The sequence below is a fragment of the Balaenoptera borealis genome (genome assembly GCF_965194805.1).
Source record: "Balaenoptera borealis genome assembly, chromosome: 10".
Classification (NCBI taxonomy): Eukaryota; Metazoa; Chordata; class Mammalia; order Artiodactyla; family Balaenopteridae; genus Balaenoptera; species Balaenoptera borealis.
The window spans coordinates 61,034,412-61,058,872 of NC_138874.1; the positions used below are offsets into that span (position 1 = coordinate 61,034,412).

The window sequence follows — 24,461 nt, forward strand, 5'->3', positions numbered from 1 at the left end:
AGAGTTAGCAGCCTGCGTCCCACTATATAGAATCGAATGGTTAAAGAGCCTTGTGTACAGTAAAAAAAAAAAAAAAAAAAAAAAAGCATCTTCATAATATTTTCTTTTAGACTTTGAAATGGCAAAGTTTTGTCGATGACCATTGTATTTCAAATTTCAGATGGGTTTTTCAGTGCTATTGTAAAATGTAGCCAGAACCCAAGTTGCAGGGTCTGCGATGGTTTGTCTCCTTCTCTAGGGTCACTTCATGCTGCCAGGCCTTTTGACTTCAGCTTCCCATTATCTCCATGCCACTGGGTCCAGTAAACCAGGCTTGTTTGTCCTATCCACCCTGGGGGCAAAGCTGAGCCTTTCACTGGTTTCCATAGAAATCTCCTCCGCACAGTGAGCGTTCAATCTGTGGGAAGTATTGGTAGGAGGCCTGTGGCAGAAATCTAAGTCTGCATCATTTCCTACCTTCAACTTCTCTTTTGCTCCTCCTCCTCCTCCTTGCAGTTCAGCACAGTAAACAAACCATCCCCTTGTGTCAGAGCCCTTCCACCTGTACCAAGTCCCCTGAAAGCTTGGTATTTGACCCTACACTTACCAGAATATTATCTCAACACAGACAACTCTTGCTTCCTAAGAAGAGTCTTGGTCCATAATATTTTCTCCAAACCCAGATCCCAAGGAGACAAGTTGGGTAAATGAAGGTATTTAGTGTTTGGTGTGGCTTCATGTTGATGTGGTTTTTTCACGCAGGCCTCCAGTGACAGCGTTGCCGCCTCTCCGAAGAGCCGCTACACACCCCTGCCTTCTGCTTCCAGGGAACTCACCAGTCACCGAGGTAGGAACCCTGCTTTTTATTGCTCTCGGTGGCTGCAGGGAGGGACACCGGCCTTTGCGGAGCTCGGGGCTCATTACTGCTGCCTCGGCACTTTGGAAGGAACGCAGTGCTTTTCAAGTCCTTGATGAGAAAACCATACCTGTCAAGCCTAGTGATTTTCACTCATATTAAACAGCATTTAGTGACAGTCTATTGGGAAGGCAAATAAGTCTATGGTGGAGTATAATTTTGTGATATTTTTTCTTTAAACAAAGAGATTATCATACTTCAAAATTACTAAGGAGGTCATTTCCTCCAGAGAAAGTGATGGAGAGAAATTAGGAAACTCAGTGATATTTGTAAAAGTGTCACTGTTTGGGAGTATACTAGTTGAAATCTGTAATTTCAAAATGAATGAACTCTACATTACAGCTAAAAGGAATTCCAGTTTGTCTAGCAACATTAAGGAGAATCAATATGCAGTTTTCCCTGAATTCTCTGATCCTTGAAACTTTAATTTGGCTTACCCAGTTCTTCCAAAGCCTTGAATTCCTCTTGCCATCTCTAAAGTCTGCAAGGAATATATAATTTAAACATGCTTTATCCCTAACCTGGCTGTTCAGGCCAAGGACTATGTGACCAGCTTTGTTGGAATTAGTTAGGACAGGAAGAGGCCACATGATGTAACTTGTTTACCCCATTTTATTCTGGTTATGACCACAGTCATGTTTCGTAATTGTGAATCTACCTTCCAAGGATAAGTAAGAATAGGCTTAGATTGAGGGCATTACATACTTTAAACATTGCTTCCCCAAGCAGGAAATTCCCCTTGTACATGCAGGGGACACTAAATAAGGGCTCTTCCAGCTTTGTCATCCAAGCTGCACAGAAGGATGGATGGGTCGGAGCCAAGTCTGTAGAGATTATCAGAAAGTAGAGCTGACCCTCTAAGCAAGACATGGGGGTTTCAGGCAAATGGCACACATATTTTGCAGGAAACGATCCATAGATTAATGCAGGATTCCAGGTGTCTGTGACTTGGACCTGTGTTGTCTGTTTGATGTCTGGGCCCAGTGGAACTTTTCTACATTTAAATATGTGTTGGTTCAATTAGGGTTCAACTGTGATTCCATTCAGTAAGTGTCAAACTTGTGAAAATCAATTTTGCTCAAAGTCAGGTAGAATAAATAGCTGCCAACATGTTATATTTTGAGGGGTGTGAACAGATCTCTTTTGCTGAATGTCCTTATGAAGGTTTTGAGTATATCCCTTTAAAGACTGTTTTATTGGGTGGCGGGGGGTGGTGGGAATTCCTCTAGGCAAACAGTAATATGCTATCTAGAAGGGATAACAAATTAAGCCTAGCATCATATTCTTATAGATGGTCTCTTGCATTTGAATAAGGGTAGTTTTAACTGTGTAGCCTGTTGACTACATGAGTAGGAACTGAAGTCGCAGAGCCCTCAAGCCTACTTGAGTTGATCTGGCCATGAAATTGAGATTTCACAGCAGGAGGACCCCATAAGTGATAGTCATCAGTAATAGGGCAAAGGTCATCTGTTGTTATAACAGTAAAATAAAAAATCTGAACCTTGAAGAAATGGAATATAAAACAATAGTTTTGAAGATATTTTGGTTAATATTTGGAATATGGAAAAATACCTAACATGGTTAGAGTGAAAATAGGCCCCCTTGAATGATATCAGAGCCCAACATCAATAGGGAAAACATTATTTAAAGGGAGCCAAGAACAGATGTCTTGAATTTCTTGAGTAATTAATACACATTTAATGCATTTGGTGCATTAGTTGTGTGATCTGTGCTAAGTACTTAGATGTTGAAAAGAGCAAGACAGCATCATGAAACGACGGCCAGGTCTTTGGACTTATGTTCATGAGGAGACCAGTAAAGAGAGAACCAGAGAAGCTCATTAGGCTGAATTATTATTGGACTGATCTGTGTAGGGAAAATATGAGACTGATATATTTCATCTTGACATGAATCATGCAGTGACAAATGAGGAAAGCCATAGTTTTAAACATCCAGAATGAAACCACTTAATGCCATCTTGGTTTTTTTGTATTTAAGTGAAAGAAATTATTCTAAATTTCTGATTCCATAAATCACCAAAGTTTTTGAGTGTCATTTGTTAATATTTTCATGGAAACAGTCTGCAAACATTTATCCAGAGAGGTACTTCCACGTTGTGAAGGCAAATTACACCAATTCTTTCCCAGGTGAAATCCTCCATGATGTTTGAAACTTGGTCTATAAGGTCCTAAGTGGAAATTCTATTTGTAAATAATTTTTGGTTCATTCGGTTCCCAATCTCTTTTCATTCCGCACCAACGACTACACAAACTGGTGGGCAGTAGTTCACGTGCAAATTGCTATTTTTCTATACATGCCATTTTCCCTTTGCTTGTCCTTTTATGTAACTTCCAATGTCGAGTAGGATAGGCCAGAGATTCATGTCCTAAGGACTGTAGATTCAAATGCAAAGGGAGTCTGGGCCCAGAATAATGATCAGGAGGCAGGGGACTCTATTTTTCCATCCGTAACATGTAGATAATCTAAACCTCATGGGGACAGTAATGCCCAGTACTTTGTTCTTCCTGCATGAAATTTTTTTTTTAAGAATTTCACTTATTTATTTATTTATTTATTTTTTTATTTTTGGCTGTGTTGGGTCTTCGTTTCTGTGCGAAGGCTTTCTCTAGTTGCGGTGAGCGGGGGCCACTCTTCATCGTGGTGTGCAGGCCTCTCACTGTCGCAGCCTCTCCCGTTGCGGAGCACAGGCTCCAGACGCGCAGGCTCAGTAGTTGTGGCACACGGGCTTAGTTGCTCCGCGGCATGTGGGATCTTCCCAGACCAGGGCTCGAACCCGTGTCCCCTGCATTGGCAGGCAGATTCTTAACCACTGCGCCACCAGGGAAGCCCCCCTTGCATGAAATTTTTACTGATCTTACCTGTATTGAATTTTTCCCCTTGTTGAGGTACTTATAATATTTGTTTCTATCTCCTTAGTGCCATTGCTCATATTCTGCTTTGATGACAGGGTCAGGTCTATGTATATCTTGAACTCCTCATAAATGAAAGCTCCCAGAGGGGCAGTACAGATTCTAACTCTCCTTCTCTTTCACATCATTAACTCCTACTCATTCTTCAGGTATCAGCTTCAGTACAACAGCTCCAAAGAAGACTCCTCTGATCCCACCCTATCCACTTGCATTAGGTCAGTTTTCCCTTTTCAGGGACTGTCTTCCCAGATGGCAGCTCTTGGCGGGGGGCGGGGGGGGGGTTGGTGTGGGGTAGGGGGTGGAGGTGCTGATGTCTGATTACTCGCCACTATATCTGCAGTGTCTGGCACAGGGCCTCCTACTTAATCAGAGATCAAGAAATATTTGTTCAGTAAATGATGAGTGATAGAAACCCAGGGGAAAGTCAGTGACTTAGATACCTCTTGTTGGTATCTAAGTACCCCGTTGCACGTAAATTGCGAGGTAACTTGATTGCATCTGAGGAAAGAAACCCATCTGCCTTTGTGGGTGAGCACATACTGAAGGGAGCGGCCTGTCTTGTGGACGTCAGACCTCAACTCTGTTGCTTTCAGAAACCCACACCATCTTGGATGGGAGCTGTATCTATTGGTTCATTGCCAGAAGGCATTTAGCCGCATTGCACAACTTCCAAGTAGATAGTTATTTTAATGTCAGAGTTTTCAAACGCTGGTGTTTTGATGATGGAAAGGACTAGGATGAATTGAAGCAACTCATGGAATTATGTTACTAGAACAGAAGTTCTCGAAGAAGGGGCTAGAATCTCAATAAGAGGCAGGTTGTGGTAAAGATAGGGTTTTAGAATGGTCCGCTTAAGGTCTCTCTGAGAATTCTCCTCTAGGTCTGAGCATGTCTTCAGAATATGGGGGATACGGGGCTATGTCAGTGATGCCAACTGCTGCCTAGTGATAGTCTGCATACTGCCTCCTCAGTGGGTACCCACATTGCGAGGAATGTTGAAACGTTTATCAGAGAAATGGATATACCCCTGCAGGCTGTGTATTGCCACTCTTTACCTGGTAGCTGTTAGAAGCAGAATTTGCATCTTTATAGACCATTGTGTCTTTTGGGAAAACATTTCTATTTAGAGCACAGACCATAAATAAACCCAATAAGGTGGAGAGGGTAAATGTTAGTTTTCCCATTTAACAGAGGAAGACACCCCCAACAATTGCTAGGGGAGCTGAATCACTCAGCAACAGAGGCAAGGAAAAAACATCCAAGCTCTGTGTCCTGGATTCCCAGGCCACCCCAGACATTTGTCCTTTACACAGGACACATAAAGCAAATGCAGGACTCACTGTGGCATTGTGCTGGGGGGGAGGGGGGGGGAAGAGGAGAGAAAGTACAGGGAAAGACATGGCCTGGAAATGTCCGCTGCCTGGGGTGCATTTCGAAAGCCTGTGCTAAGGCTGTGGTAAAGTACAGCGTCCTTGCCAACTTCTGTCAAAAGAGTTGCCTGTTACTCCCCTCCCTCCACCCTTTTTAAAAATTACAAATCTATACATTCAGGAGCAGAGATAGTTTGAAAAACCAAAGGGAAAAATGCTATGGTATCAATCTGAATTCAGACAGGGAAAATTGAACGCACACTATTCAAATTATGAAGGGCTTTAATGTAAGGAATGAGAGGCTTACACATACAGGAAAGGACTGACAGGGAAGGTGTCACCCAGAGTCTCACCTCTGTGACCGGTGATTCTCAAGAGCTTGCTGAAGTTTCTGTGCATCTCAGGAATACTTGGGAATCTCCTACTGACTTTCTCGGTCTGCAGCACCAAGGCGGCGGTGATTCTCAAGAAGTTCTTCAAAGGTTGGGACTACCCACACATTGCCCTGCCCCTCCTCTCTGGATTTCCAAATCATACTCAGTGTCTCTCTTTGGCCCTCTCTAACCGAGAACTGTGCACACAGGGAATTTTGGGAAATGTAGTTTCTCGTTTCTCCTCTGAGCTGCAGAGAAAACCTCAGAAGCAGGTAGTGGTGATACCCAATCAAAACAGCCAAGCTGGCACATCTACCATAATCCTACCTTGCCAACCGCTATCACATGGAGGGTCCCATTCCAATGGTTTGCACGCACATTTTACAAAGTAATTGCAAACCCAGTGAACATCCCTGAATTATTACCTTTTTTCCCCTGATGCTTATACGGTCTTGAAGATGTGCCATAGCTAACTTGTCAGATTAAGCATTGGACTTTAAAAGTATGAAAGAAAGCAAGCAAGAAACGGAGGGGAATCTGTTACGAAAAGCTGCTTGGAGATGATAATACCCTACTTCTATCCATCGTTGGCAATCTTGCCATTATTTTTATTGACACAGTTGTTAGAAGCTCATCCTCTTCTCCAACCAGGGGCTTGGTCTGTTTGTTTTGGAAATTGATTGCTGGGACCGTCACAGAGTGATTTACATAGCAACTTATCATAATTAGTTATCGTTTGCAGTTTCCTTAATGTGAGTTGCATTTTATGCTTAGCAATTGATTTTTCTGTATTTCTCCATGAAGCAACTCAATGTGTGTCATCCAAAAAAGAAAAAAAAGGCGGAAGGAAAAACTGCTGGCGTTTTTTAATTTTATTTTTTAAACAGTTTTAGCCTGAGATATCATAAAATACATTTTCTCAGAAGCCATAAATGCAGAGGGTTTTGCTTCAACTATTCAAATAAGCCAAAGTGAAATGAGTCAGAGGAGAATTAAATGGATATAGGTGAAGATGTGTCAATGTAGGCAAAGGTGTTTGGGATGGGGAGATGTTGGCCAGAAAAACTGTACGCCAGCAAGCAGAATACTTTCGGGAGGGCACAAGATGGGGCTGCTTGATAACCAAACTTCATCACAATTTGTTTTAGGCTTATAGGATTTGGAAGCAATCTGTCTCTTTCAGACAATTTAAAAACCTTTTTCTATTTTTCATATTTGTACCATCTTGCTAATGTCAACCCACAGGGAATGTGAAAGCTTAAGTAGACTTGATCATTACAAACAAAATCCACGCAGAATAATAGCAAAGGCTCAAGGAAAATAGATGCATTTATTTGGGTTCTCTTACCAGTTCAGCATCAAGGAGTCTTTTTGCCTATTGCTTGTTGGTTCTCATTGACCATTTAAAGAGATGGAACAAGCAATCTGATGGTTATGGTGACTTTGCCTGGTAGGTCTCACCTAAGATCAGACCCATGACTCAGGCAGCCTGTTTATTTGCTGCCTTCAGTCTTCCAGAATATTTTGATTAGTCTTTCAAGGGAGCTAACCATCACATGGTTTCTCAGAAAATGTGACTGATTCATTGAAGGTTCATAGAGGTATGATGGATCCAACTCTCCTCTATGGAAAGTGTATTGAAAGCTGTGGAAAAAAGAAAGAAACAAGGAGGTGGGTAGGGAGAGCAGGAGAGGGAGAAGGAGAGAAAGAGAGAGAGAGAAGAAAACAGAAAAAGAAAATCACATTGGCAACTGACAAGGAAGCATTCTTTGCTGAGGCGGACACGGTTGGTCTGTGGGTCCTGCCAAGCAAGTACATGGCCTCGGCTCCCGTCTCTCAGACATCATGCTGTGGCTTTGCCCTGGCTGTGTGGGGAAAGAGTGTGTTGGTTCCCTGTGCAGAGCTATTATTAGCATTTTCTAATTATGTAAAATACTTTCCTCTGATGACATTTTCAACAGAACCCCTCACTTTAGTTTTTTCTTCCCTTCATAATGCTTTCATGGGCTTAGAATCTTGGTGGAAGTCTCAGATGCTGAGAGATGCTAATGTTTCTTTTATTTAATCGAGGTGACTAGTGATTTGACAGTAGTGGTTGACAGGTTTATTTTATCTGTGTGGCAGCGGGAGTCTATTTTCAGTCTGTGCACTCTGTTCCTAAGTAAAAGGACTTTACTAAGTGCTGAATAAATTGTACTTTCCTTTGATTCTAGGCCTTGCTGAAATGGTTTAAAAACAGTAGTCTGGGTCATCAAATTCATCTCCCTGCTGCTTTGCAGGGTCAATAGCTTCACTCTGTGTGGAGCGGGGCTGGGTAGATTGGAATGGAGGGTGGTGTAGATTAAAACTTCCGCATATATATAGATAGATGTGCCAGTGTGCGCTCGCTGTCTGGGAAGCTGGCAGTGATGGAAGAGCAAGCCAAGTGGAATCTGAAGATGGATGAATCTGTTAGACTATTACCAGGACTGGCATGGACTTTAGCCAGGAACTTGAAGCAGCCTCCTTTAAGTATGTGAAATCCATAGGGGTCCATTTCCTATCCTTTTTCTCCAAGGATGATTTTTCATTTGCAGTCTCTGCAATTGCTTTATTTCTACTCTTTGGGCAGAACTGTGTGCAGGGGGGGCTGTGGCGTTGGTTCTTCCGTTCCAGAGCAAAGCAAGGAGGGCAAAACGGAATCTTGCTCCGCAACCCCAACAGTGATAAACCTTCCTTCTGTAGGATGAGAGATCGAAGGATAACCCTTGCCCCAACAGACAGACCAAATAAAAAATAGTGGTAAAAATAGGTCCCTCTGTTTAAAAAATAATGGAGGGTCCGGAATTGACAGGGTTGAAGATTCTAAATGTCCTGAAGTTTTAGAGACTTGAGCTGTTTCTTCTCCCTTCCGTTGCCAGGGAAGAGCTGGGACATGGTCAAATATGACTCCTGAGATGACAAGTATTGCCCTGAGCACCATCATTCAAGGAGTCCTCCAGTATGTCTTTATCTTGTGTCCACTGTGAACAAAGTATATGTTAGGGTTTGTGGAGAGCTCAGAAACAGAGCATGGTATCTCCCTTATAGTTTGATTGTGGAGATACCAAAAATGAAGCCATGCCAACCAAACAGATATTAGATATTATATAATTAAGAGTTGCCTCACTTGGTAAAAGCCATGTAAGTGCTAAAACTGCTTAGAAAAAAGGGAATCAGTAAAGGCTAGAATAGTCAGGCATGGCTGTTTGGAGGGTGTTGGCCTTGAGCTTTGAAGGACAAGTAGGGCATGAGTAGGTGGACGGCAAAAGAAGGGCATTCCAGAAAAAGGAAATGGGTAAAGAAAAGGTAAGAATAGTTAGAACTGACTGGAGGAAGGGGCCCAGTTTTGAAAAAATCAGAAGTATGTTTACTTGTAGAACAGATTTGTATTATGGCAGGCCTTGAACAGGCAGAAGCATCTAGATTGGATTTAAAGCTGTGCTGTATGGTTATTAATCTGCAAGCAGTGTGCAAGGGGATTGGAAAGAAAAGAGCCAGGACTTGAAGAGGCCACTGTGGGATGGCCTTGAAGGGAGTGCGGTCCAGTTTTAGAAGCTTTGGATTTCTTGACACCAAGCTATGTGACTGCAGACTATATTGCCTCCAAACAGCAGGTTTCAAGCAAAGGTAATTTAGGCAACAATTTGGTAACAGATGGGGAGGACAGCTGGGGCCAGGGCACTGCCAGTGGAGCAGGGGTGGGGGCGATGTAAAGGGAACCTTGCAGCCATGGTGGAGTTGTGGTTTGAGGTTGCTGATGGTTTGGTCTCAGGGTATCCCTGGCTCGGGTATCAGAGAAAATGGACAGTCAATGCTTTTCTCCCCATGTTATTCAAAGTCTTTCTGATGTTGGCTTTTGAAACCAAAATTTAGAGCCCAGCATCAATTAAGATAATGGTGAAATAATCTAGCGTTTGACGCTGAAGGATGGAGTAGCTGGCGAATAGGGGAAGAAATATGAGAACGATTCTGTAACAAATGCAATTGGCTGACTTAATGACTGATTATAGTTAGAGGTAGAGGGTACCAGAGAACAGACAGCTGCGAGGAAGCTGGCCTGGTTCGTGGGAAGCTGTAGTCTGCCTGTACCCCCTCTCACATTCCTCCTTGCAGGATTCTCCACTGCCACTCAGGCGTGAGCTATAATCTGGCCTGTTAAATGGAAGACTGCTGGAATTAATGTAGTGGAGCTCGTGGCAACAGGAACAAACATATAAGAAGCAGGCAGGGAAGCCACAAAAATGTGTTCTCATTCGAGCCTTTGGCTCAAGCTGAGCTACATTCTTTTAAAAGCGAATAAGGGCTCAGGGTGTTTTATTCCTGAATCTTGGGTTTCTGGAAGGAGAGCTCTTTGAAAGCCAATGCTTTTGGTCTAGATTGTTCTGCTGGGAGCTCTGCCCAGCCTTAACTTCCCAGGCCCAGGTCTTCCCACTCATTTGTTTCCCCTTCTCTTAGAGAAAACTTTACCCCTGCCCCAGATTTTTCCTCATGTAGAGCTTTTACAACCTTTTTGGAACAAATAAACAAACATCTGGAATCGTGTGGTCCATTTAATTAAAAAGTTTGCGTTTGGCCAGAAATGGTAAAATCATGAAAAATGGCCTGTCGGTGAGCTCAAGAAGGCCAAACGATGACGTCGTTGGCTGCAAGTGGATTGAAACTGAGTGAGTGAACACCTGCTCGGTTCAGCCTTCTGTCCTCCCGTTCCCCCTTCCAGCCATTAATATTTACTGCTCTGGTTCTTCATCCATCCTAATGCAATTCTTGGTTGAGGCTGGTCAGGGGACGGGGCTGTTACTTTTCCAATAACTTGGGGTTTGCTGGGATGTGTGTACTTTATGAAGGGTGCGGAATTGGGCTTTTTGACTTCTCAGTTCCCTTAATCAGAATTCCATATGCTTCAGGTCACTGCAGGGGCCTCTTTCTGTTTCTTCAATCAGTCAGCCGACCGTGGTTTTTTTTCAGAGGCACTCTGGGCTGGGAGGTTGTGGGAAATGCAAGGGAAGCTGTGGGCTCTGCCTTCAAGAAACCTATAGTCTAATTGGAGAAAGAAGGCCCTACACACACAGAAAGCAGAGGTCAAGCTAGATGCAAGAGTGCAGGAAAGGGAGAACGGAAGTATGGGGTTAGTGAGAACGGAAGTATGGGGAGGTGGCCTCAGATGAAGGTGAGAACTGAGTTGAAAGCAAATAGATGAAAGGAGAAAGCTGGGTTTATCTTATCTCACAGGAGCAGCCACTGCTAAGTTCTTTTTACTCAGGTGTAAAGAAAAGGCTTTACTCCCTCCATTCTCTGCTTCCAAATATCTAAGACCCCTTTCTCCAAGTCACCTCATAGAAACCAACAGACTGAGAGAAAGACATGTGCTTAATACAGAAACACAGTTTCAAAATAAACCTTCCATCCCCTGCCTCTCCACTTACACAGTTCCGCCCAGCTGTTGCTCCTGTGTACTTTGAATATAAAAATTCTAAAGCCACCACTGGAGTGAAACCATTTATATAGGTGACAGACCTGGAGGAATCTTCCCTGGGCCATTTCAGAGTGTGAAAGAGAACTTGGGGAGAGACCACGTGGAGTCCTTGCTTAATTTCTGGCCATAATCTAGGTGAGGTACATGTGCGAAGGAACGTTAACGCAAGGGTTAGCCAGGATGATTGTTTTTCTGACGAGCTGCTTGCTCCTCAGCAGGGCATGCCTGTGGTGAAGTAAAATATAGGTTCCATTTGCATATTAAGAGAAGAATGTTGAGAGTATTTGGCTTTGCAGAATGTAGTGCTCTGATATGTCTTCTACTTGAGAATTTAATCCCAGCATAAAGTTATTCTAAAAAAAAAAGATGAGAACTTTTTTTGTTGTTGTTGTACAGAATACGAAGGAAGTATCTAGGAAGCTGGAAAGATAGTGGGTGCCATTTAGGTTGGATCTAAGGAAAGGATGGGTTTTGTATTGTTGAACTCAGGTGTGGATCGGCAAGGGTGACTGGGAAACCACCATTCCCCAAGGCCTTTTACTGAAGGGTGTACTCATCTGTCTTTGAGAGTTGAATAATGTAGCCTGGAGGAAGTGAAATGAAATTTATACAACTTTCAAATCCAATCAGGATTTGAAACACAGATCCAGGGTTCTCTTTGTCAATGCTAGTTCAGCTTTTTTTTTTTTTTTAATTAAATGAAACCAGGGTTTCACCTTGACCCCTCTGGACTTTTGCAAGCACAGATAGATACAAGACCATGTTGGAAAAACACTCCACTGTTGTCAGAGGAGTTCTTAGTCCTGGACTCTTTATTATTCTTGTGCATCTGTTTCTTTAAATACTCTCTGCAGAAGCATTAGCATGAATATAAAGAGTATAGCAACTTGGAATTTTCCATTTGTAGCTTCCTTAGTCTGTGGGGTCAAAGTTCTATCCTCAGGGATGCTAATGCAAACTCTGTGTGCTGTTCCAGGGCAAATGTTTCTCAGCGAAAAGACAAGAGGGGGTGGGGAGCCAGGAAAATAATGCAGTGCTAATTCCCAAACACAGACTGCCTGGAGATTCCAATTTAAATTGCTGCTCCCTTACCCCTCTTCCCACCCTCCCCCAAAGAAAAAAAAATATCCTGTGTTGGAAGGACAGACATCTGTGTAAGAGCAATAAAACAGTCTTCTCTCTTGTGGATTAGCTCTTCATTCCTTTATTTATCTTGCTATATACCTCATCAGTTTCTCCAAAATCAAGGAGAGTCAAAAAGGATAAGATGCAGTCCCTTTGTTCTTGATTAAAGAAACCCATATAACCATTCTCCCACACAATTTTTTTTTTCCTCAAGAGAGAGCTTTCCTCTTATGTCTAATTTCTCCCGTTCTTCATCTGCTTCCCTGGAATCTTTCTAGAACTTGCTTCATACAGTGTACAAATCAAAGAGCTAAAGTCCCCTGGAGAACAGGTTAGTCAGGGCAGTGAGTGCTGGCATATCTGGGAGATTGTAAAGCATAAGAAGAATTAAAACAGCATAAGGAACATGTTCTACAGCCTCCTTTTCTTCTTCTGAATCCCTAGAAATTTGTTAATTAATTAAACAGATATCTAAGGAATATATACTTTATTCCAAGCACTGTTCTAAACATTAGGGATAGAGGGATGAATAAAGCGGACAAAAATCTCTGCCTTCAGAGAGTTTACATTCTGGTAAGACAAAGGATTGATAATTCAGATTAAAAAAAAAAGAAAAGCCCCATAGAATATGTTAGAGATAAGTATATGATGAAAAGCAGGTAAAGGAGATGAGGGGTTGTATAGTGGTAATTTGAGGCTTGATAGCCAGAGAAGCCATCACTGAGAAAGTGGCATTGAAGTAACAACTTTAAGGAGGTGAGAGATGGGAACTTGATAATATCTGAGAGAAAAGTCATCCAGGCAAAGGACAGAGCAAGTGCAAGGCCTTGAGATAGGAGCATGCCTGGCATACGTGAAATAGAGCTAGGAGGCCAGTGTGGCTCCGGTAAGTAACCCAGCAGGGGAGGGGTGGATTGAGGGGAGTGGAGATTAAGTCAGAACAATATCAGAGGTCAGATCTTACAGCATCTTGTAGGCCATTTACTATTACTGAGGCAGGAGGCTGTCTTAAGGCATTAGCAAAGATGATGGAAATGATATTACACTATTCTACACTACTCCCTACAGGGGAATTTTTTAAAAACCTAACCAATAACTAACTGAAAAACAAGAAGGGATATTGTTGTTGATCAGGAACTATGTAGACTTTGTGCAAGATGGATAAGATAGGATGGAAGAGACCTTCTTTAAAATGTAGGACCAGCTTCAGGTGTTTGTTAAGCACAGGGAGCCACTGGGGACCTCATAGCAGCCAACAAGGTAGGCCTTCTCCGCGGGTAGTCACGTGGGTCAACCCATCTGTATGCCTGTCCCCATCCTTACTTCAGGCATCACTCAACAGAGCTATCTCTAAGCCAGAGTAGTAAGTATGAGTGACTGGAAGAGTGAAGTAAGATGGCAAGAGTTGGTAGAAATGTAATAGTCATAATAGTTGGGAATGGGCCAAATCAAAAGGCAGAGTACTCCCAGATTTGGTAAAAAAAAGGAAACGTAAAATAAAATGCTTTTTATTTTTTAAATTTTTTTGAAAGATTTATTTAGTATTTATTTATTTAATTTATTTTTGGCTGCGTTGGGTCCTGGTTGCGGCACGCGGGATCTTCGTTGAGGCATGCGGGATCTTTCATTGCAGTGCGCGTGCTCTTCGCTTCTCTGTAGTGTGGCGTGCAGGCTCCAGAGCGCGTGGGCTCTGTAGTTTGCGGCACGCGGGCTCTAGTTGAGGCACGCAAGCTCAGTAGTTGTGGCACACGAGCTTAGTTGCCCACAGCATGTGGGATCTTAATTCCCTGACCGAGAATCAAACCTGCATCCCCTGCATTGTAATGCGGATTCTTTACCACTGGACCACCAAGGAGGTCCCAATAAAATGCTTTTTAAAGAGATATTTACAATAAAATGACATAGGAAGCTTGAAAAATACAGGGATTACGGAAAAAAAAAAAAAAAAAAACTTGATACATGCTAAAAACCCAGGAATAGCAATGCTAATATCACACACAAAAAGGCTCAAGATGATTACTGAAATGCTGAGGAGGAATATTTTATATAATTAAGAAGATATAATGGGAAGCTATAACAATCATGAATCTCAATGCATATAACAACATAGCTTTGAAATACATGAGGCAACAACTTCTAGAAATACTAGGTAAAACTGACAGCCACAGTCACACATGAAATCTTAAGTGTATCTCCCATAGGAAATTACAAGTGACCAGAAATTTCACAATATGTATATTTTGTTAAACAACAAACAAAATGAACATGCTTTTTTTTTAAAAAAAAATATGGAATAGTCACAAAAGCTATCCAGAAATTGAGTCATAAATGAAACTGTGGGTCAATGTCTTTTACAAATGTGAGTAGAATAATCCTCAGTGAGAAATTAACAATAAAATTTAGTAATGTCGTAAAAAAGTACTTGCCTCGTGACCAAGTAGGATTTATCTTAAAATTGAAAGGATAGTTTACTATTAGAATTTATCAATAAACTTGTCATATTGGAATATTAAAAGGAAAAATATTATGTAAGATCATGGTAATAGATACAAAAGAAAGGAAAGAAGAAAAAGGAAGGGAGAGAGGGAGGGAGGAAAGGGAGAGAGAGAGAAAGAGAAAAAGAAGGAAGAAAAGGAAGGAAGGGAGGGAGAAAGAAAGCAAGCAATGAATTTAATAACCTTTTTTGCTCACATCTCTTAGCAAACAAGGAATAGGTGGGAACTTCTCTAACTTGATAAAGATTATCTGTCAAAAACCTATGACAGTCTGCAGAGAGAAAAATAAAGGATTAAAAATATTCTTATTAAAGTCCCTGAACAGGCAGGTAAGGAATATTCTACATCCCCTTGGAGATCCTAGCCAAAGCAATAAGATGTACTATAACAACAACAAAAGCAAAAAAGAGAGCAATAAAAATAGCAGTAAATACGACATTATTTGCAGTCAATATGATTTACATCATTTTTCTGTAACAGACCAGATGTTAAATATTTTAGGATTTGCAAGGCAGAAGATATTTGTCACAACTACTTAGCTCTGCCTTTACAAAATATAACACGACAGAACTAAGGCCCATCATATTTGTAATAGGAAAAAATGTAAATGTGCTTAATTCACATATTTAAAATACTTTCAGACTGGATCATAAGGCAAAACCCAATTCTCTGTGTTATATAGAGAAACAAACAAATTGAGTCAGAAAAGCTGAAATAAAAGGCTGGAGCAAAAAGAAAGCAGGGGTTACAGTCTAAATATCACAAGGTAGAATTCAAGAAGAAGAGCCTTAAATAAGACAGAGAAGTCATTTAGTGGAACAAGACAGTTGTCTATTATGTTCACTGACTCTGTGGGTCAAGAATTCCAAGAGAGGACAGTGGGAATGGCTTATCTCTGCTCTGTAATATCTGGCGCCTCCACAGAAGACTTGAAGCCTGGGAGCTAGAATCATCTGAAATCTCATGTACTCACTTGCTCAGTGGTTGATGATGGCTGTTGGCTGGGAGCCTAAGTTCTCCTTGTGGTCTTCCTTTGTAGCCTAGTTAGGCCTAGGAACACCTTAGCAGAGTGGCTGAGTTACAAGGGCAAAAGAAATTCATGAGAGAGTAAGAGTCAGGCAAAAGCCATATCATCTTTTTATGATCTATGTCTTAGAAGTCATGTAGCATTACTTTAGCTACATTCTGTTCATCAGGATAATCACAAAAACCCTGCTGAAGTTTAAGGGAAGAAAAAATAGATTCTGCCTTTTGATGGGGAGTGGCAAAGTTCTAGAAGAGCTTGTGGGACCCAAACTATTGCTCTGACCATTTTTGTCAGTGCAGTCTTCCACAGTAATGTACTTGTTCATAAACAAAATTTCAATGAATTCCAGGGAGTAGAGGTAGTACAAAAAACTCTGGTCACAATGTAATAAAACTATAAATTAATAACAAAATCAGATTTCAAAAAGCCAGATATGATGGTGAAACCATTACCTATCAGAACCTATGAGATAGATCTAAGGCCATTCTCAGTAGAAAACAGCTTTAAGTACAGGTATTAGTTTTTTAAAAAAGGGAAAAATTGTAAAAGATAAAGTAAGCATCTGACTCAAACACTCAGCTAAATAAAATTAAAGAAAGTGAAGGAATGGATTAGTAAAGCTAATGAACAGTAATAAATACAGTAATAATACTGTAATAAAACAAACAGTATAATGAATAAAACAAAAGATAAGTTTTAGAAAAACTAAATCACTAACATAATCAAGGAAAATTTTAAAGAATGAAAATATACAGTTGCTTATACGTAGGTAAAAAATTAAAAGCCACAGAAAGAAGAGAAAATTAAAAGAATCATAAAAACTAACTTTGTTCAATTCTGTGCAAATATCTGAAAATCTAGATCAAGTGGATAATTTTCTAGAAAAATATAATTCCCCAAAACTGACTCCAGAAGAGGTAGAAAATTGAAACAGATTGATTTCCATAGGAAAAATTAAATTTTTAAGGACCTATCACCACGCCCACAAAAGCACTAAGTCTAGGTAATTTTATGAGGAAATTTTATCAAACATTAGAAGAGAAGATATTCAGTAGTACTCTGTTAAGTATTTAACAACTGGTTCTCTGTGAACACACACACACAACACATGCAAAACAAACACCTCTCCCCCCACCATGTGTGGTGTTTGCCAGTTTCTGTGGCATGAATATTTCCACCATGACTGATTTCAAGCTACATATGTGATGTTACTTAATGTGGACTTGGGAAGAGATGTACACAATCTGTTCTTGTGAGTCATTGCAAGCTGGCTCCTGTACACCGCAGTGATGATTCCAAATCTATTTAAACTGCTCCAGAGCACAGATAAATAAGTACTTCCAAATTCTTTTTATAAAGAGTATAAAACCTTTATAGAAAAATTGATAAGAATTACAGAGTAAAATAGCTACTTTTCATCTGGATTTTGAGTATAGGTGCAAAAAATCCTAAAAAAATAATTATGAAAAACATCCAGCAGCATAAACAGAAGAGTAAAATATTATGACCAATTAAGATGTATTCTAAGTATGCAATGAAGTTTCAATATTAGCATATCCATTTATTTAATCTTTTTAATAGATCTAAAGAAGAAAGCCATAATTCTATAAGAGCTGAAAGGGCTTTGGCCAAATTCAATAACCATTCTTGATTAAAAGTATACAAAAATAGATGTATACTTCCTAAACATGATAAATCACATCCATCTCAGTCCAAAAGCCAACATCAAACTTAATGGGCAAACATAAGAAGTATTCTTACTAAAGCAAGGACAAGATAAGATATCTGCGACCACCACTATTATATAATATTTTACTGGGAATGGTAGCCAATGCAATTAGACAGGAGAAAGAAACTATAAGCATGAGAATGGAAAGCATATGGCAAAACTGTCATGTTTACAGATGATTTTATTTGCTTTGACAATTGGAAACTCAAGAGAACCAACTGAAGGACTAACGAGAATTCAGTAATAAAGTAAGGTATAAGGCTAATATACAGAAATCACTAGGCTTTTTTTTTTTTTACATCCACTCTTCCCACCCCACAGCTCCTTCTCACTCAGCTCCTCCCCCTCCAGCTCCTTCTCCAGGACCCACAGCTGCCTTTTAACATCAAAATGGAAACCAATTAGAAAGTATTTTTAATTTAAGATTCCAATTACAAAAGCAACATAAAAGATAATAAATTGAGAATATTATAATGTACATGAACAGAAGTGTAATATCTTCATGAAAAAACTTTAAAACTCTCTAGAAGGACATACAAAAAGTCTTGAAGATATGAAGAGACATACCATATCCTTTTATAAGAAAGCTCAAGGCCATAAATATGTCAGTGACCTCTTTGTTAAAATATAAATTCATTATGAAGCTTCATAACTACCAAAGATTTTTTTTCTCTTTAAACTAGAAAAAAATGAATCTAAAATTAAGATGGGAAAATAAGCAAAAATAATATCAGGGATCATTTAAAAACATAATTGTAGTAAGAGGAAGTTAGATATCATATTACAAAACCTCAATAAGTAAATCAATGTGGTCCTGGTATGCAAATCACCAAACAGACTAATAGAATAGAATCGGAAGTCTAGAATTACTCAGTTCCATGTGGGGATTCAGTATATGATAAAGTTGTATCTTAAACTACTGGAGAAAGATAGACTATTCCATATATGTTCTTGGGGCAAATGAGTAGGTATTTTGAAAAAAAAAGTTTGGATCCATAACCCATACCTTACACCAGTATAGATTACAGATGAATTAAATTTTTAAATGGAAAAGAAAAAGAAACCATGAAAGTCCTAAAAGAAAATAGAGAACTCAGAATTCAGAAGCCCTAATTTAAAAAACAGAAATTGAAGAATGTAATCTTATTAAAAATACTCTTGACTTTATTTTTTAAAATCTATTACACATTTTTTAAAAAAGACTTTTGACTTAAGCAAAGTCAAAAGACAGTGAACTTTAAAAATGTTTGGAAATCATATCGCAATGATAGATTATATGTATTTCTAATATATGAAGAGTTTCTGAAAATTTGTTATCAAGTGATCAACAACCCAGTATAAAAATAGGTCAGTAATGGCATGCCCAGAAATACTTGCATACGATTAAGTGAAATATATGCAGTTGTATTTATTGTAGAGTAGATGTGCTAGCTAAACATTGAAAATAGCCAACTATCTATCGACTGAGAAGTGGTTAAATAAATTATGGTTAAATAAATTATGGTATGTCCAATCTCTGGACTATTATGTAGCTCTGTCAAAAGAATTAGGAAGCTCCCTGCAAAATTATATGAGAGTCTGTGGAGTATTTATCATTAAGAGCATAAAATGAGGTGCAGAGCAATATGCAAAGCATAGTATTATTTATGCATCAAAGGTGGAACAGTAAGAATCTATGTTTGTAAAAAGACTCTGAAAGATGGATGGTAATAGTGACCCCCTATGGACGGGGAGGAATGATGAGGAACGTGGGAAGACCGGGTGGGAGACAGACTGTTCACTAGGCACATATATTTACTTTTAAATTTTTAACTATATTCAAAAAATAAATTTATTTAAAGACTAAAATAGAATTTGTAGAGCCTCTAACCTAACAGTTACACATGTCTAAGGGGAAGTATGCAGAAAGATGTTCATTGCAGTGGTTTTCTGGTAGTAAAAAAATACCAAGAGAAATTATATTCCCATCAGAAATGGAATGGTAAATGTATGGTAACTCATGATACTGAATACTATGAGGAGTGTTTTTAAAAATTAAGGTAAATAAGATACTAAAACAGAATGCTCTCCAAGATATATTTTTGAGCAAAAATCAATGTGCGTACAAAACATTTGTATACTCTGGTGGAATTTATGTATTTAAAAGCACAAAATCACACACACATACACTCAAACACATACATGTGTGTAAATGCATAGAAGCAGTTTTGGAAGGATGGACAGAAAACCCCTGACAGTAGTTACTTCTACAATTTGGGGGAGATCCAAATCGGAGTGGCAGAAGAGTAGAAGAAGATCAGAAAGACTAGCTTTTTCAGTATCTCAATTTTTATAAAAATGTGCTAATATTTTACTCATGTAAAATAATGAAATAAATAATAATAAAATTAATAATAATAAAAACAGTAGTAATAATAAAAATCCAAAGAGGGTAGAAATTTTGGGTAATCTGTAAGTATTTTGGAGACTGAAACTTTATTTCCCCAAGGCCAGTGATAAAGAAATAGTTTCTTTGACAATGTTCCTTTTCTTCAAATGTAAATAATCTAGTGTTGAGAATCCATACTAAACTATCTGTACTCTGTCACTGTTGGGGAATGGGCTATTCATATGAATTAAATTTTCAGGTAAATAAAGAGATGTAGAAAAAAAAGTAAAGAGGTCCAGGCATCTTGCATGGCTTACTGATTTACTGAGAATAGGAAGGGCGATGTCTGCATTAAAAGAGCTCTATTTATTGAGTGATTTCTTTAGAGCCAGGCACTGTGCTGGTATTTTACATGTGTTTGTGGTCTCATTTCATCACGGGAATATCTCCTAAAGCTGGATATTATCCCCATTTTATATATGAGGAAATTGAAGCTTAGAGAGATATTGTGTAGTTTACCCAAGGTCCCAGTGCAAATAAGTGTCCTTCATGAGATTGAAAACCAGGTCTGACCCTGAAGCCTGTGTTCTTTCTTCTGTTCCATACTGCCCTCCCCAATAAAATACACTTAACAGAATAACTACACTGAATATATTTTAATCTGTTTCTTGATGATTCAAGAAAGCACTTCTGACTTTTTCAGTATTGCAGGCATCCTGCAATGATGAGCATCAATTATCAGAGTACTAGTGAAGCATGAAAATGATGGTTAATTGGAGATATCCAGTTGAAAGAAAGCAGAGCGATACTGTATTTACAGAATGTAGTGCTTTTAGTACAGATAAATAAAGGTGCAGCACAATCAGTGGTGTGATTTTTGCATAGCCCCTTTGTTATTATGGACCTGCATATTCTGAAAGTCTTTATCCCCTATATACTGATTTCACGTGTTCTGTCATTTTCAGCACTTATGTTAGACCTTGTTTTGATGTTTGCAGTCTTATAAATATTGTTTAGGTACGTGATGCAATTTTCTCCCTGTTGGAATCTCATAGCAAAAGATCTGATCTCTGTAACCTGAACTAACGCAAGGAGAGTTTAGGTGTAATGCACCAATGGCTTCATAGATGACCTGCTTGGTTACAGATTATAAATGCCATTTAAAGAAAGCAGGAGGTGGCTCCTGAGTGTCTAGTAAACTTCAACAGCCACCTGAGAGATACCTCTGTGTGACCGCATAAAATGGAAATAAAGAATGGCACATAACCCATTGACTATGCACTTTCTCACCCGCTGAGAGCAAAACGCAATCCAATGCAATTTTAGTACTTACATGCCTCTGGGGAAAATAGACCCCTAAAAATCTCCAAGTGCGGCACTGGAAAAATTCCTTAAATTTGTGCTATGCTTGATATTATAAAACCCAAGGAACCTTAGACTTTCTCCTCGAGTGAAATGGACTGGGAATTTTGTTTTGTTATATTATCCACCAAGCGTAATGATAATGGGTCACATGCAATTTAGGAAAAAATTAAGTCTAATAAGAAAAATCTCTAATAAATACTAACAGCATCTTATTGGTATTTCATTGGTCTAACCTTCCTATTAATATTTGTTTTTACATATTAAAAGATCTGTAATACGTTGGAAATGAAGAGGACAGTAAAAATTAAAATAAGCATTCTTATAATATACATGGTACAAATGTTTGCATGCCTCTTCCCTCAGGCAGGTACTAGGAGGGATGGTACATAAAAGGGAGTGGTACTAGGATATAACAGGAGATTCTTGATTTTAGATGTGTTGAGCAGTAAAAATGCTCACTGTAGGGGGTGGACCCCCGTCATTAACCAGGAATGCAACCCATTCGGTGAAAACCAGAATTCAGCCCTGAGGAAAGGACATGATTAATTACTTCCTCAAATCAGGCTTCTTCTGAGCTACTGGAGGAGGGTGGAGGAGCTTAGGGAACCTCTGGTACCCAAGCAGAAAGGTGGGGTGGGTCCCATATATTGTTAGCTACCCATCACAGACAATGTGGTAGGGTGGGGTAGGACTAGGGGGATGTATACAGGAAGCTCTCCTTATTAGATATGTGCTTCTCAAGCCTACGTAAGAATCTCCTAGGGAACGTCCGTAAGGTAAAGATGCTTGAACACCTACTTTCAGGGATTCTGATTCAGTGAGCCTGGGGTGATATCCTGGCTTCTGTTATTTTTAATGAGCTCTGATGATTCCTCTACACACAGCAATTGGAGGACCACTGCATTGATACTGAAGAGGAGTCCTCTCAGCCATGAGGTTTAAGAGAGTAGGGACTATTTCCAAACCCTGCTGACTAGTGGTGTGGCAGCCACAAATGTCTTATCATGTCAGGCCCTCAGTGGTTTATGAGAAGGACTAGGCAGCCTACGGGAGACTAAGAAGGATTTGCTGTCCAAGGCACTGTACTGTGTGCATAAATGGCACGGGTCCCTGTCCTTAAGAAAATTATAATTTAGGTGGAGATAGCAGACAAAATGCAGTGAAGTGTTACAAGTGCTGTGAAACTGGGGGACACTAAGTGCTTGGTTATTAGGTGGAGGGTGGCATAAGTCAACGTAAGGCTTGAATGAAGGGCTGACAGTGGATGTAGAGAAGAGGTCTTCAGAGGAATGGTGCTGAGAAGTTTGAGTACGTGGGTGGTATCCACTGACAGGTTGTAAGTGGTGAGTAGGAGGGACGAGCATGAGATGAGTTCCAGGTTTTTGGCCTGAGTACTTTTGTGGAAGATGGAGCCATTTCCGAGGAATGGCATTTGGGAGGAACAGATTCAAGGGAACATGTTGAATGTGAGATGTCTGTGCCTGCCAGTGGAGATGCTCTAAATCATGGGTCAGCAAACTTTTGCTATAAAGGGCCAGAGAGTAAGTGTTTTAGGCTTTGGAAGCCAGATGGTCATTGCCGTGACTACTCAGCTCTGTCTGTCATTGTAGCATTACAGTATTTGTAGGCAATAAGTAAGCAAACAGGGATGGCTGTGTTCCAATAAAACTGCGTTTACTAAAGCGAGTGGCAGGCCAGATTGGGCCCATGGGCTGTAGCTTTAAGTGTAAGTGTGAATAGCAGATACAGGTAGAGACGTACTGACTCCTGTATGTCTATGTACATAGTGTCTTTCTCTGTAGCCATAGAATCTCACCTAATCTATACACACACTGCATTTCATGGTTATTTTGAACAAAGAATTTTCAAACTATCCAAAAATTGCTCAGTGAATAGCTATAAAAAATTACATTTGGAAATGTGAATTAAAACTGTAAAATAATACAAAGGAAAAATATTAAAAGCAGCAAGGAAAAACGACAAATAACATACAAGGGAATCCCCATAAGGTTAACAGCTGATCTTTCAGCAGAAACTCTGCAAGTCAGAAGGGAGTGGCAGTGCATATTTAAAGTGATATGGGAAAGGGAAAAACCTACAACCAAGATTACGCTACCCAGCAAGGATCTCGTTCAGATTCGACAGAGAAATTAAAACCTTTACAGGTAAGCAAAGCTAAGAGAATTCAGCACGACCAAACTAGCTTTACAACAAATGCTAAAGGAACTTCTCTAGGCAGGAAACACAAGAAAAGGAAAAGACCTACAATAACAAACCCAAAACAATTAAGAAAATGGTAATAGGAACATACATATCGATAATTACCTTAAATGTAAATGGATTAAATGCTCCCACCAAAAGACATAGCCTGGCTGAATGGATACAAAAACAAGACCCGTATATATGCTGTCTACAAGAGACCCACTTCAGACCTAGGGACACATACAGACTGAAAGTGAGGGCATGGAAAAACATATTCCATGCAAACGGAAATCAAAAGATACCTGGAGGAGCAATTCTTATATCAGACAAAATAGACTTTAAAATAAAGACTATTACAAGAAACAAAGAAGGACACTACATAATGATCAAGGGATCAATGCAAGAAGAAGATATAACAATTGTAAATATTTATGCACCCAACACAGGAGCACCTAAATACTTAAGGCAAATGCTAACAGCCATAAAGGGGGAAATCGGCAGTAACACAATCATAGTAGGGGACTTTAACACCCCACTTTCACCAATGGACAATCATCCAAACTGAAAATAAAGAAGGAAACACAAGCTTCAAATGATACATTAAACAAGATGGACTTATTGATATTTATGGGACATTCCATCCAAAAACAACAGAATACACTTTCTTCTCAAGTGCTCACGGAACATTCTCCAGGACAGACCATATCTTGGGTCACAAATCAAGCCTTGGTAAACTTAAGAAAACTGAAATCATATCAAGTATCTTTTCCAACCACAACGCTATGAGACTACATATCAATTATGGGAAAAAATCTGTACAAAATGCAAATTCATGGAGGCTAAACAATACACTACTAAATAACCAAGAGATCACTGAAGAAATCAAAGAGGGAATCAAAAAATACCTAGAAACAAATGACAGTGAAAACACGATGACCCAAAACCTATGGGATGCAGCAAAAGCAGTTCTAAGAGGGAAGTTTATAGCAATACAATCGTACCTCAACAAACAAGAAACATCTTAAATAAATAACCTAATCTTACACCTAAAGCAATTAGAGAAAGAAGAACAAAAAAACCCCCAAAG

At 39.6% G+C, this 24,461-nt stretch overlaps 1 protein-coding gene across 1 annotated transcript in view; it reads left to right on the forward strand.

The window, feature by feature from the left end:
* LRMDA (leucine rich melanocyte differentiation associated) overlaps nt 1-24,461 on the forward strand; it is a 1,312,323-nt gene that overhangs the window by 866,539 nt on the left and 421,323 nt on the right. Inside the window, exon 6 of the mRNA XM_082408834.1 lies at nt 742-826. Coding sequence (XP_082264960.1) covers nt 742-826 — 85 coding nt within the window. The remainder of the gene's footprint in view (nt 1-741; nt 827-24,461) is intronic.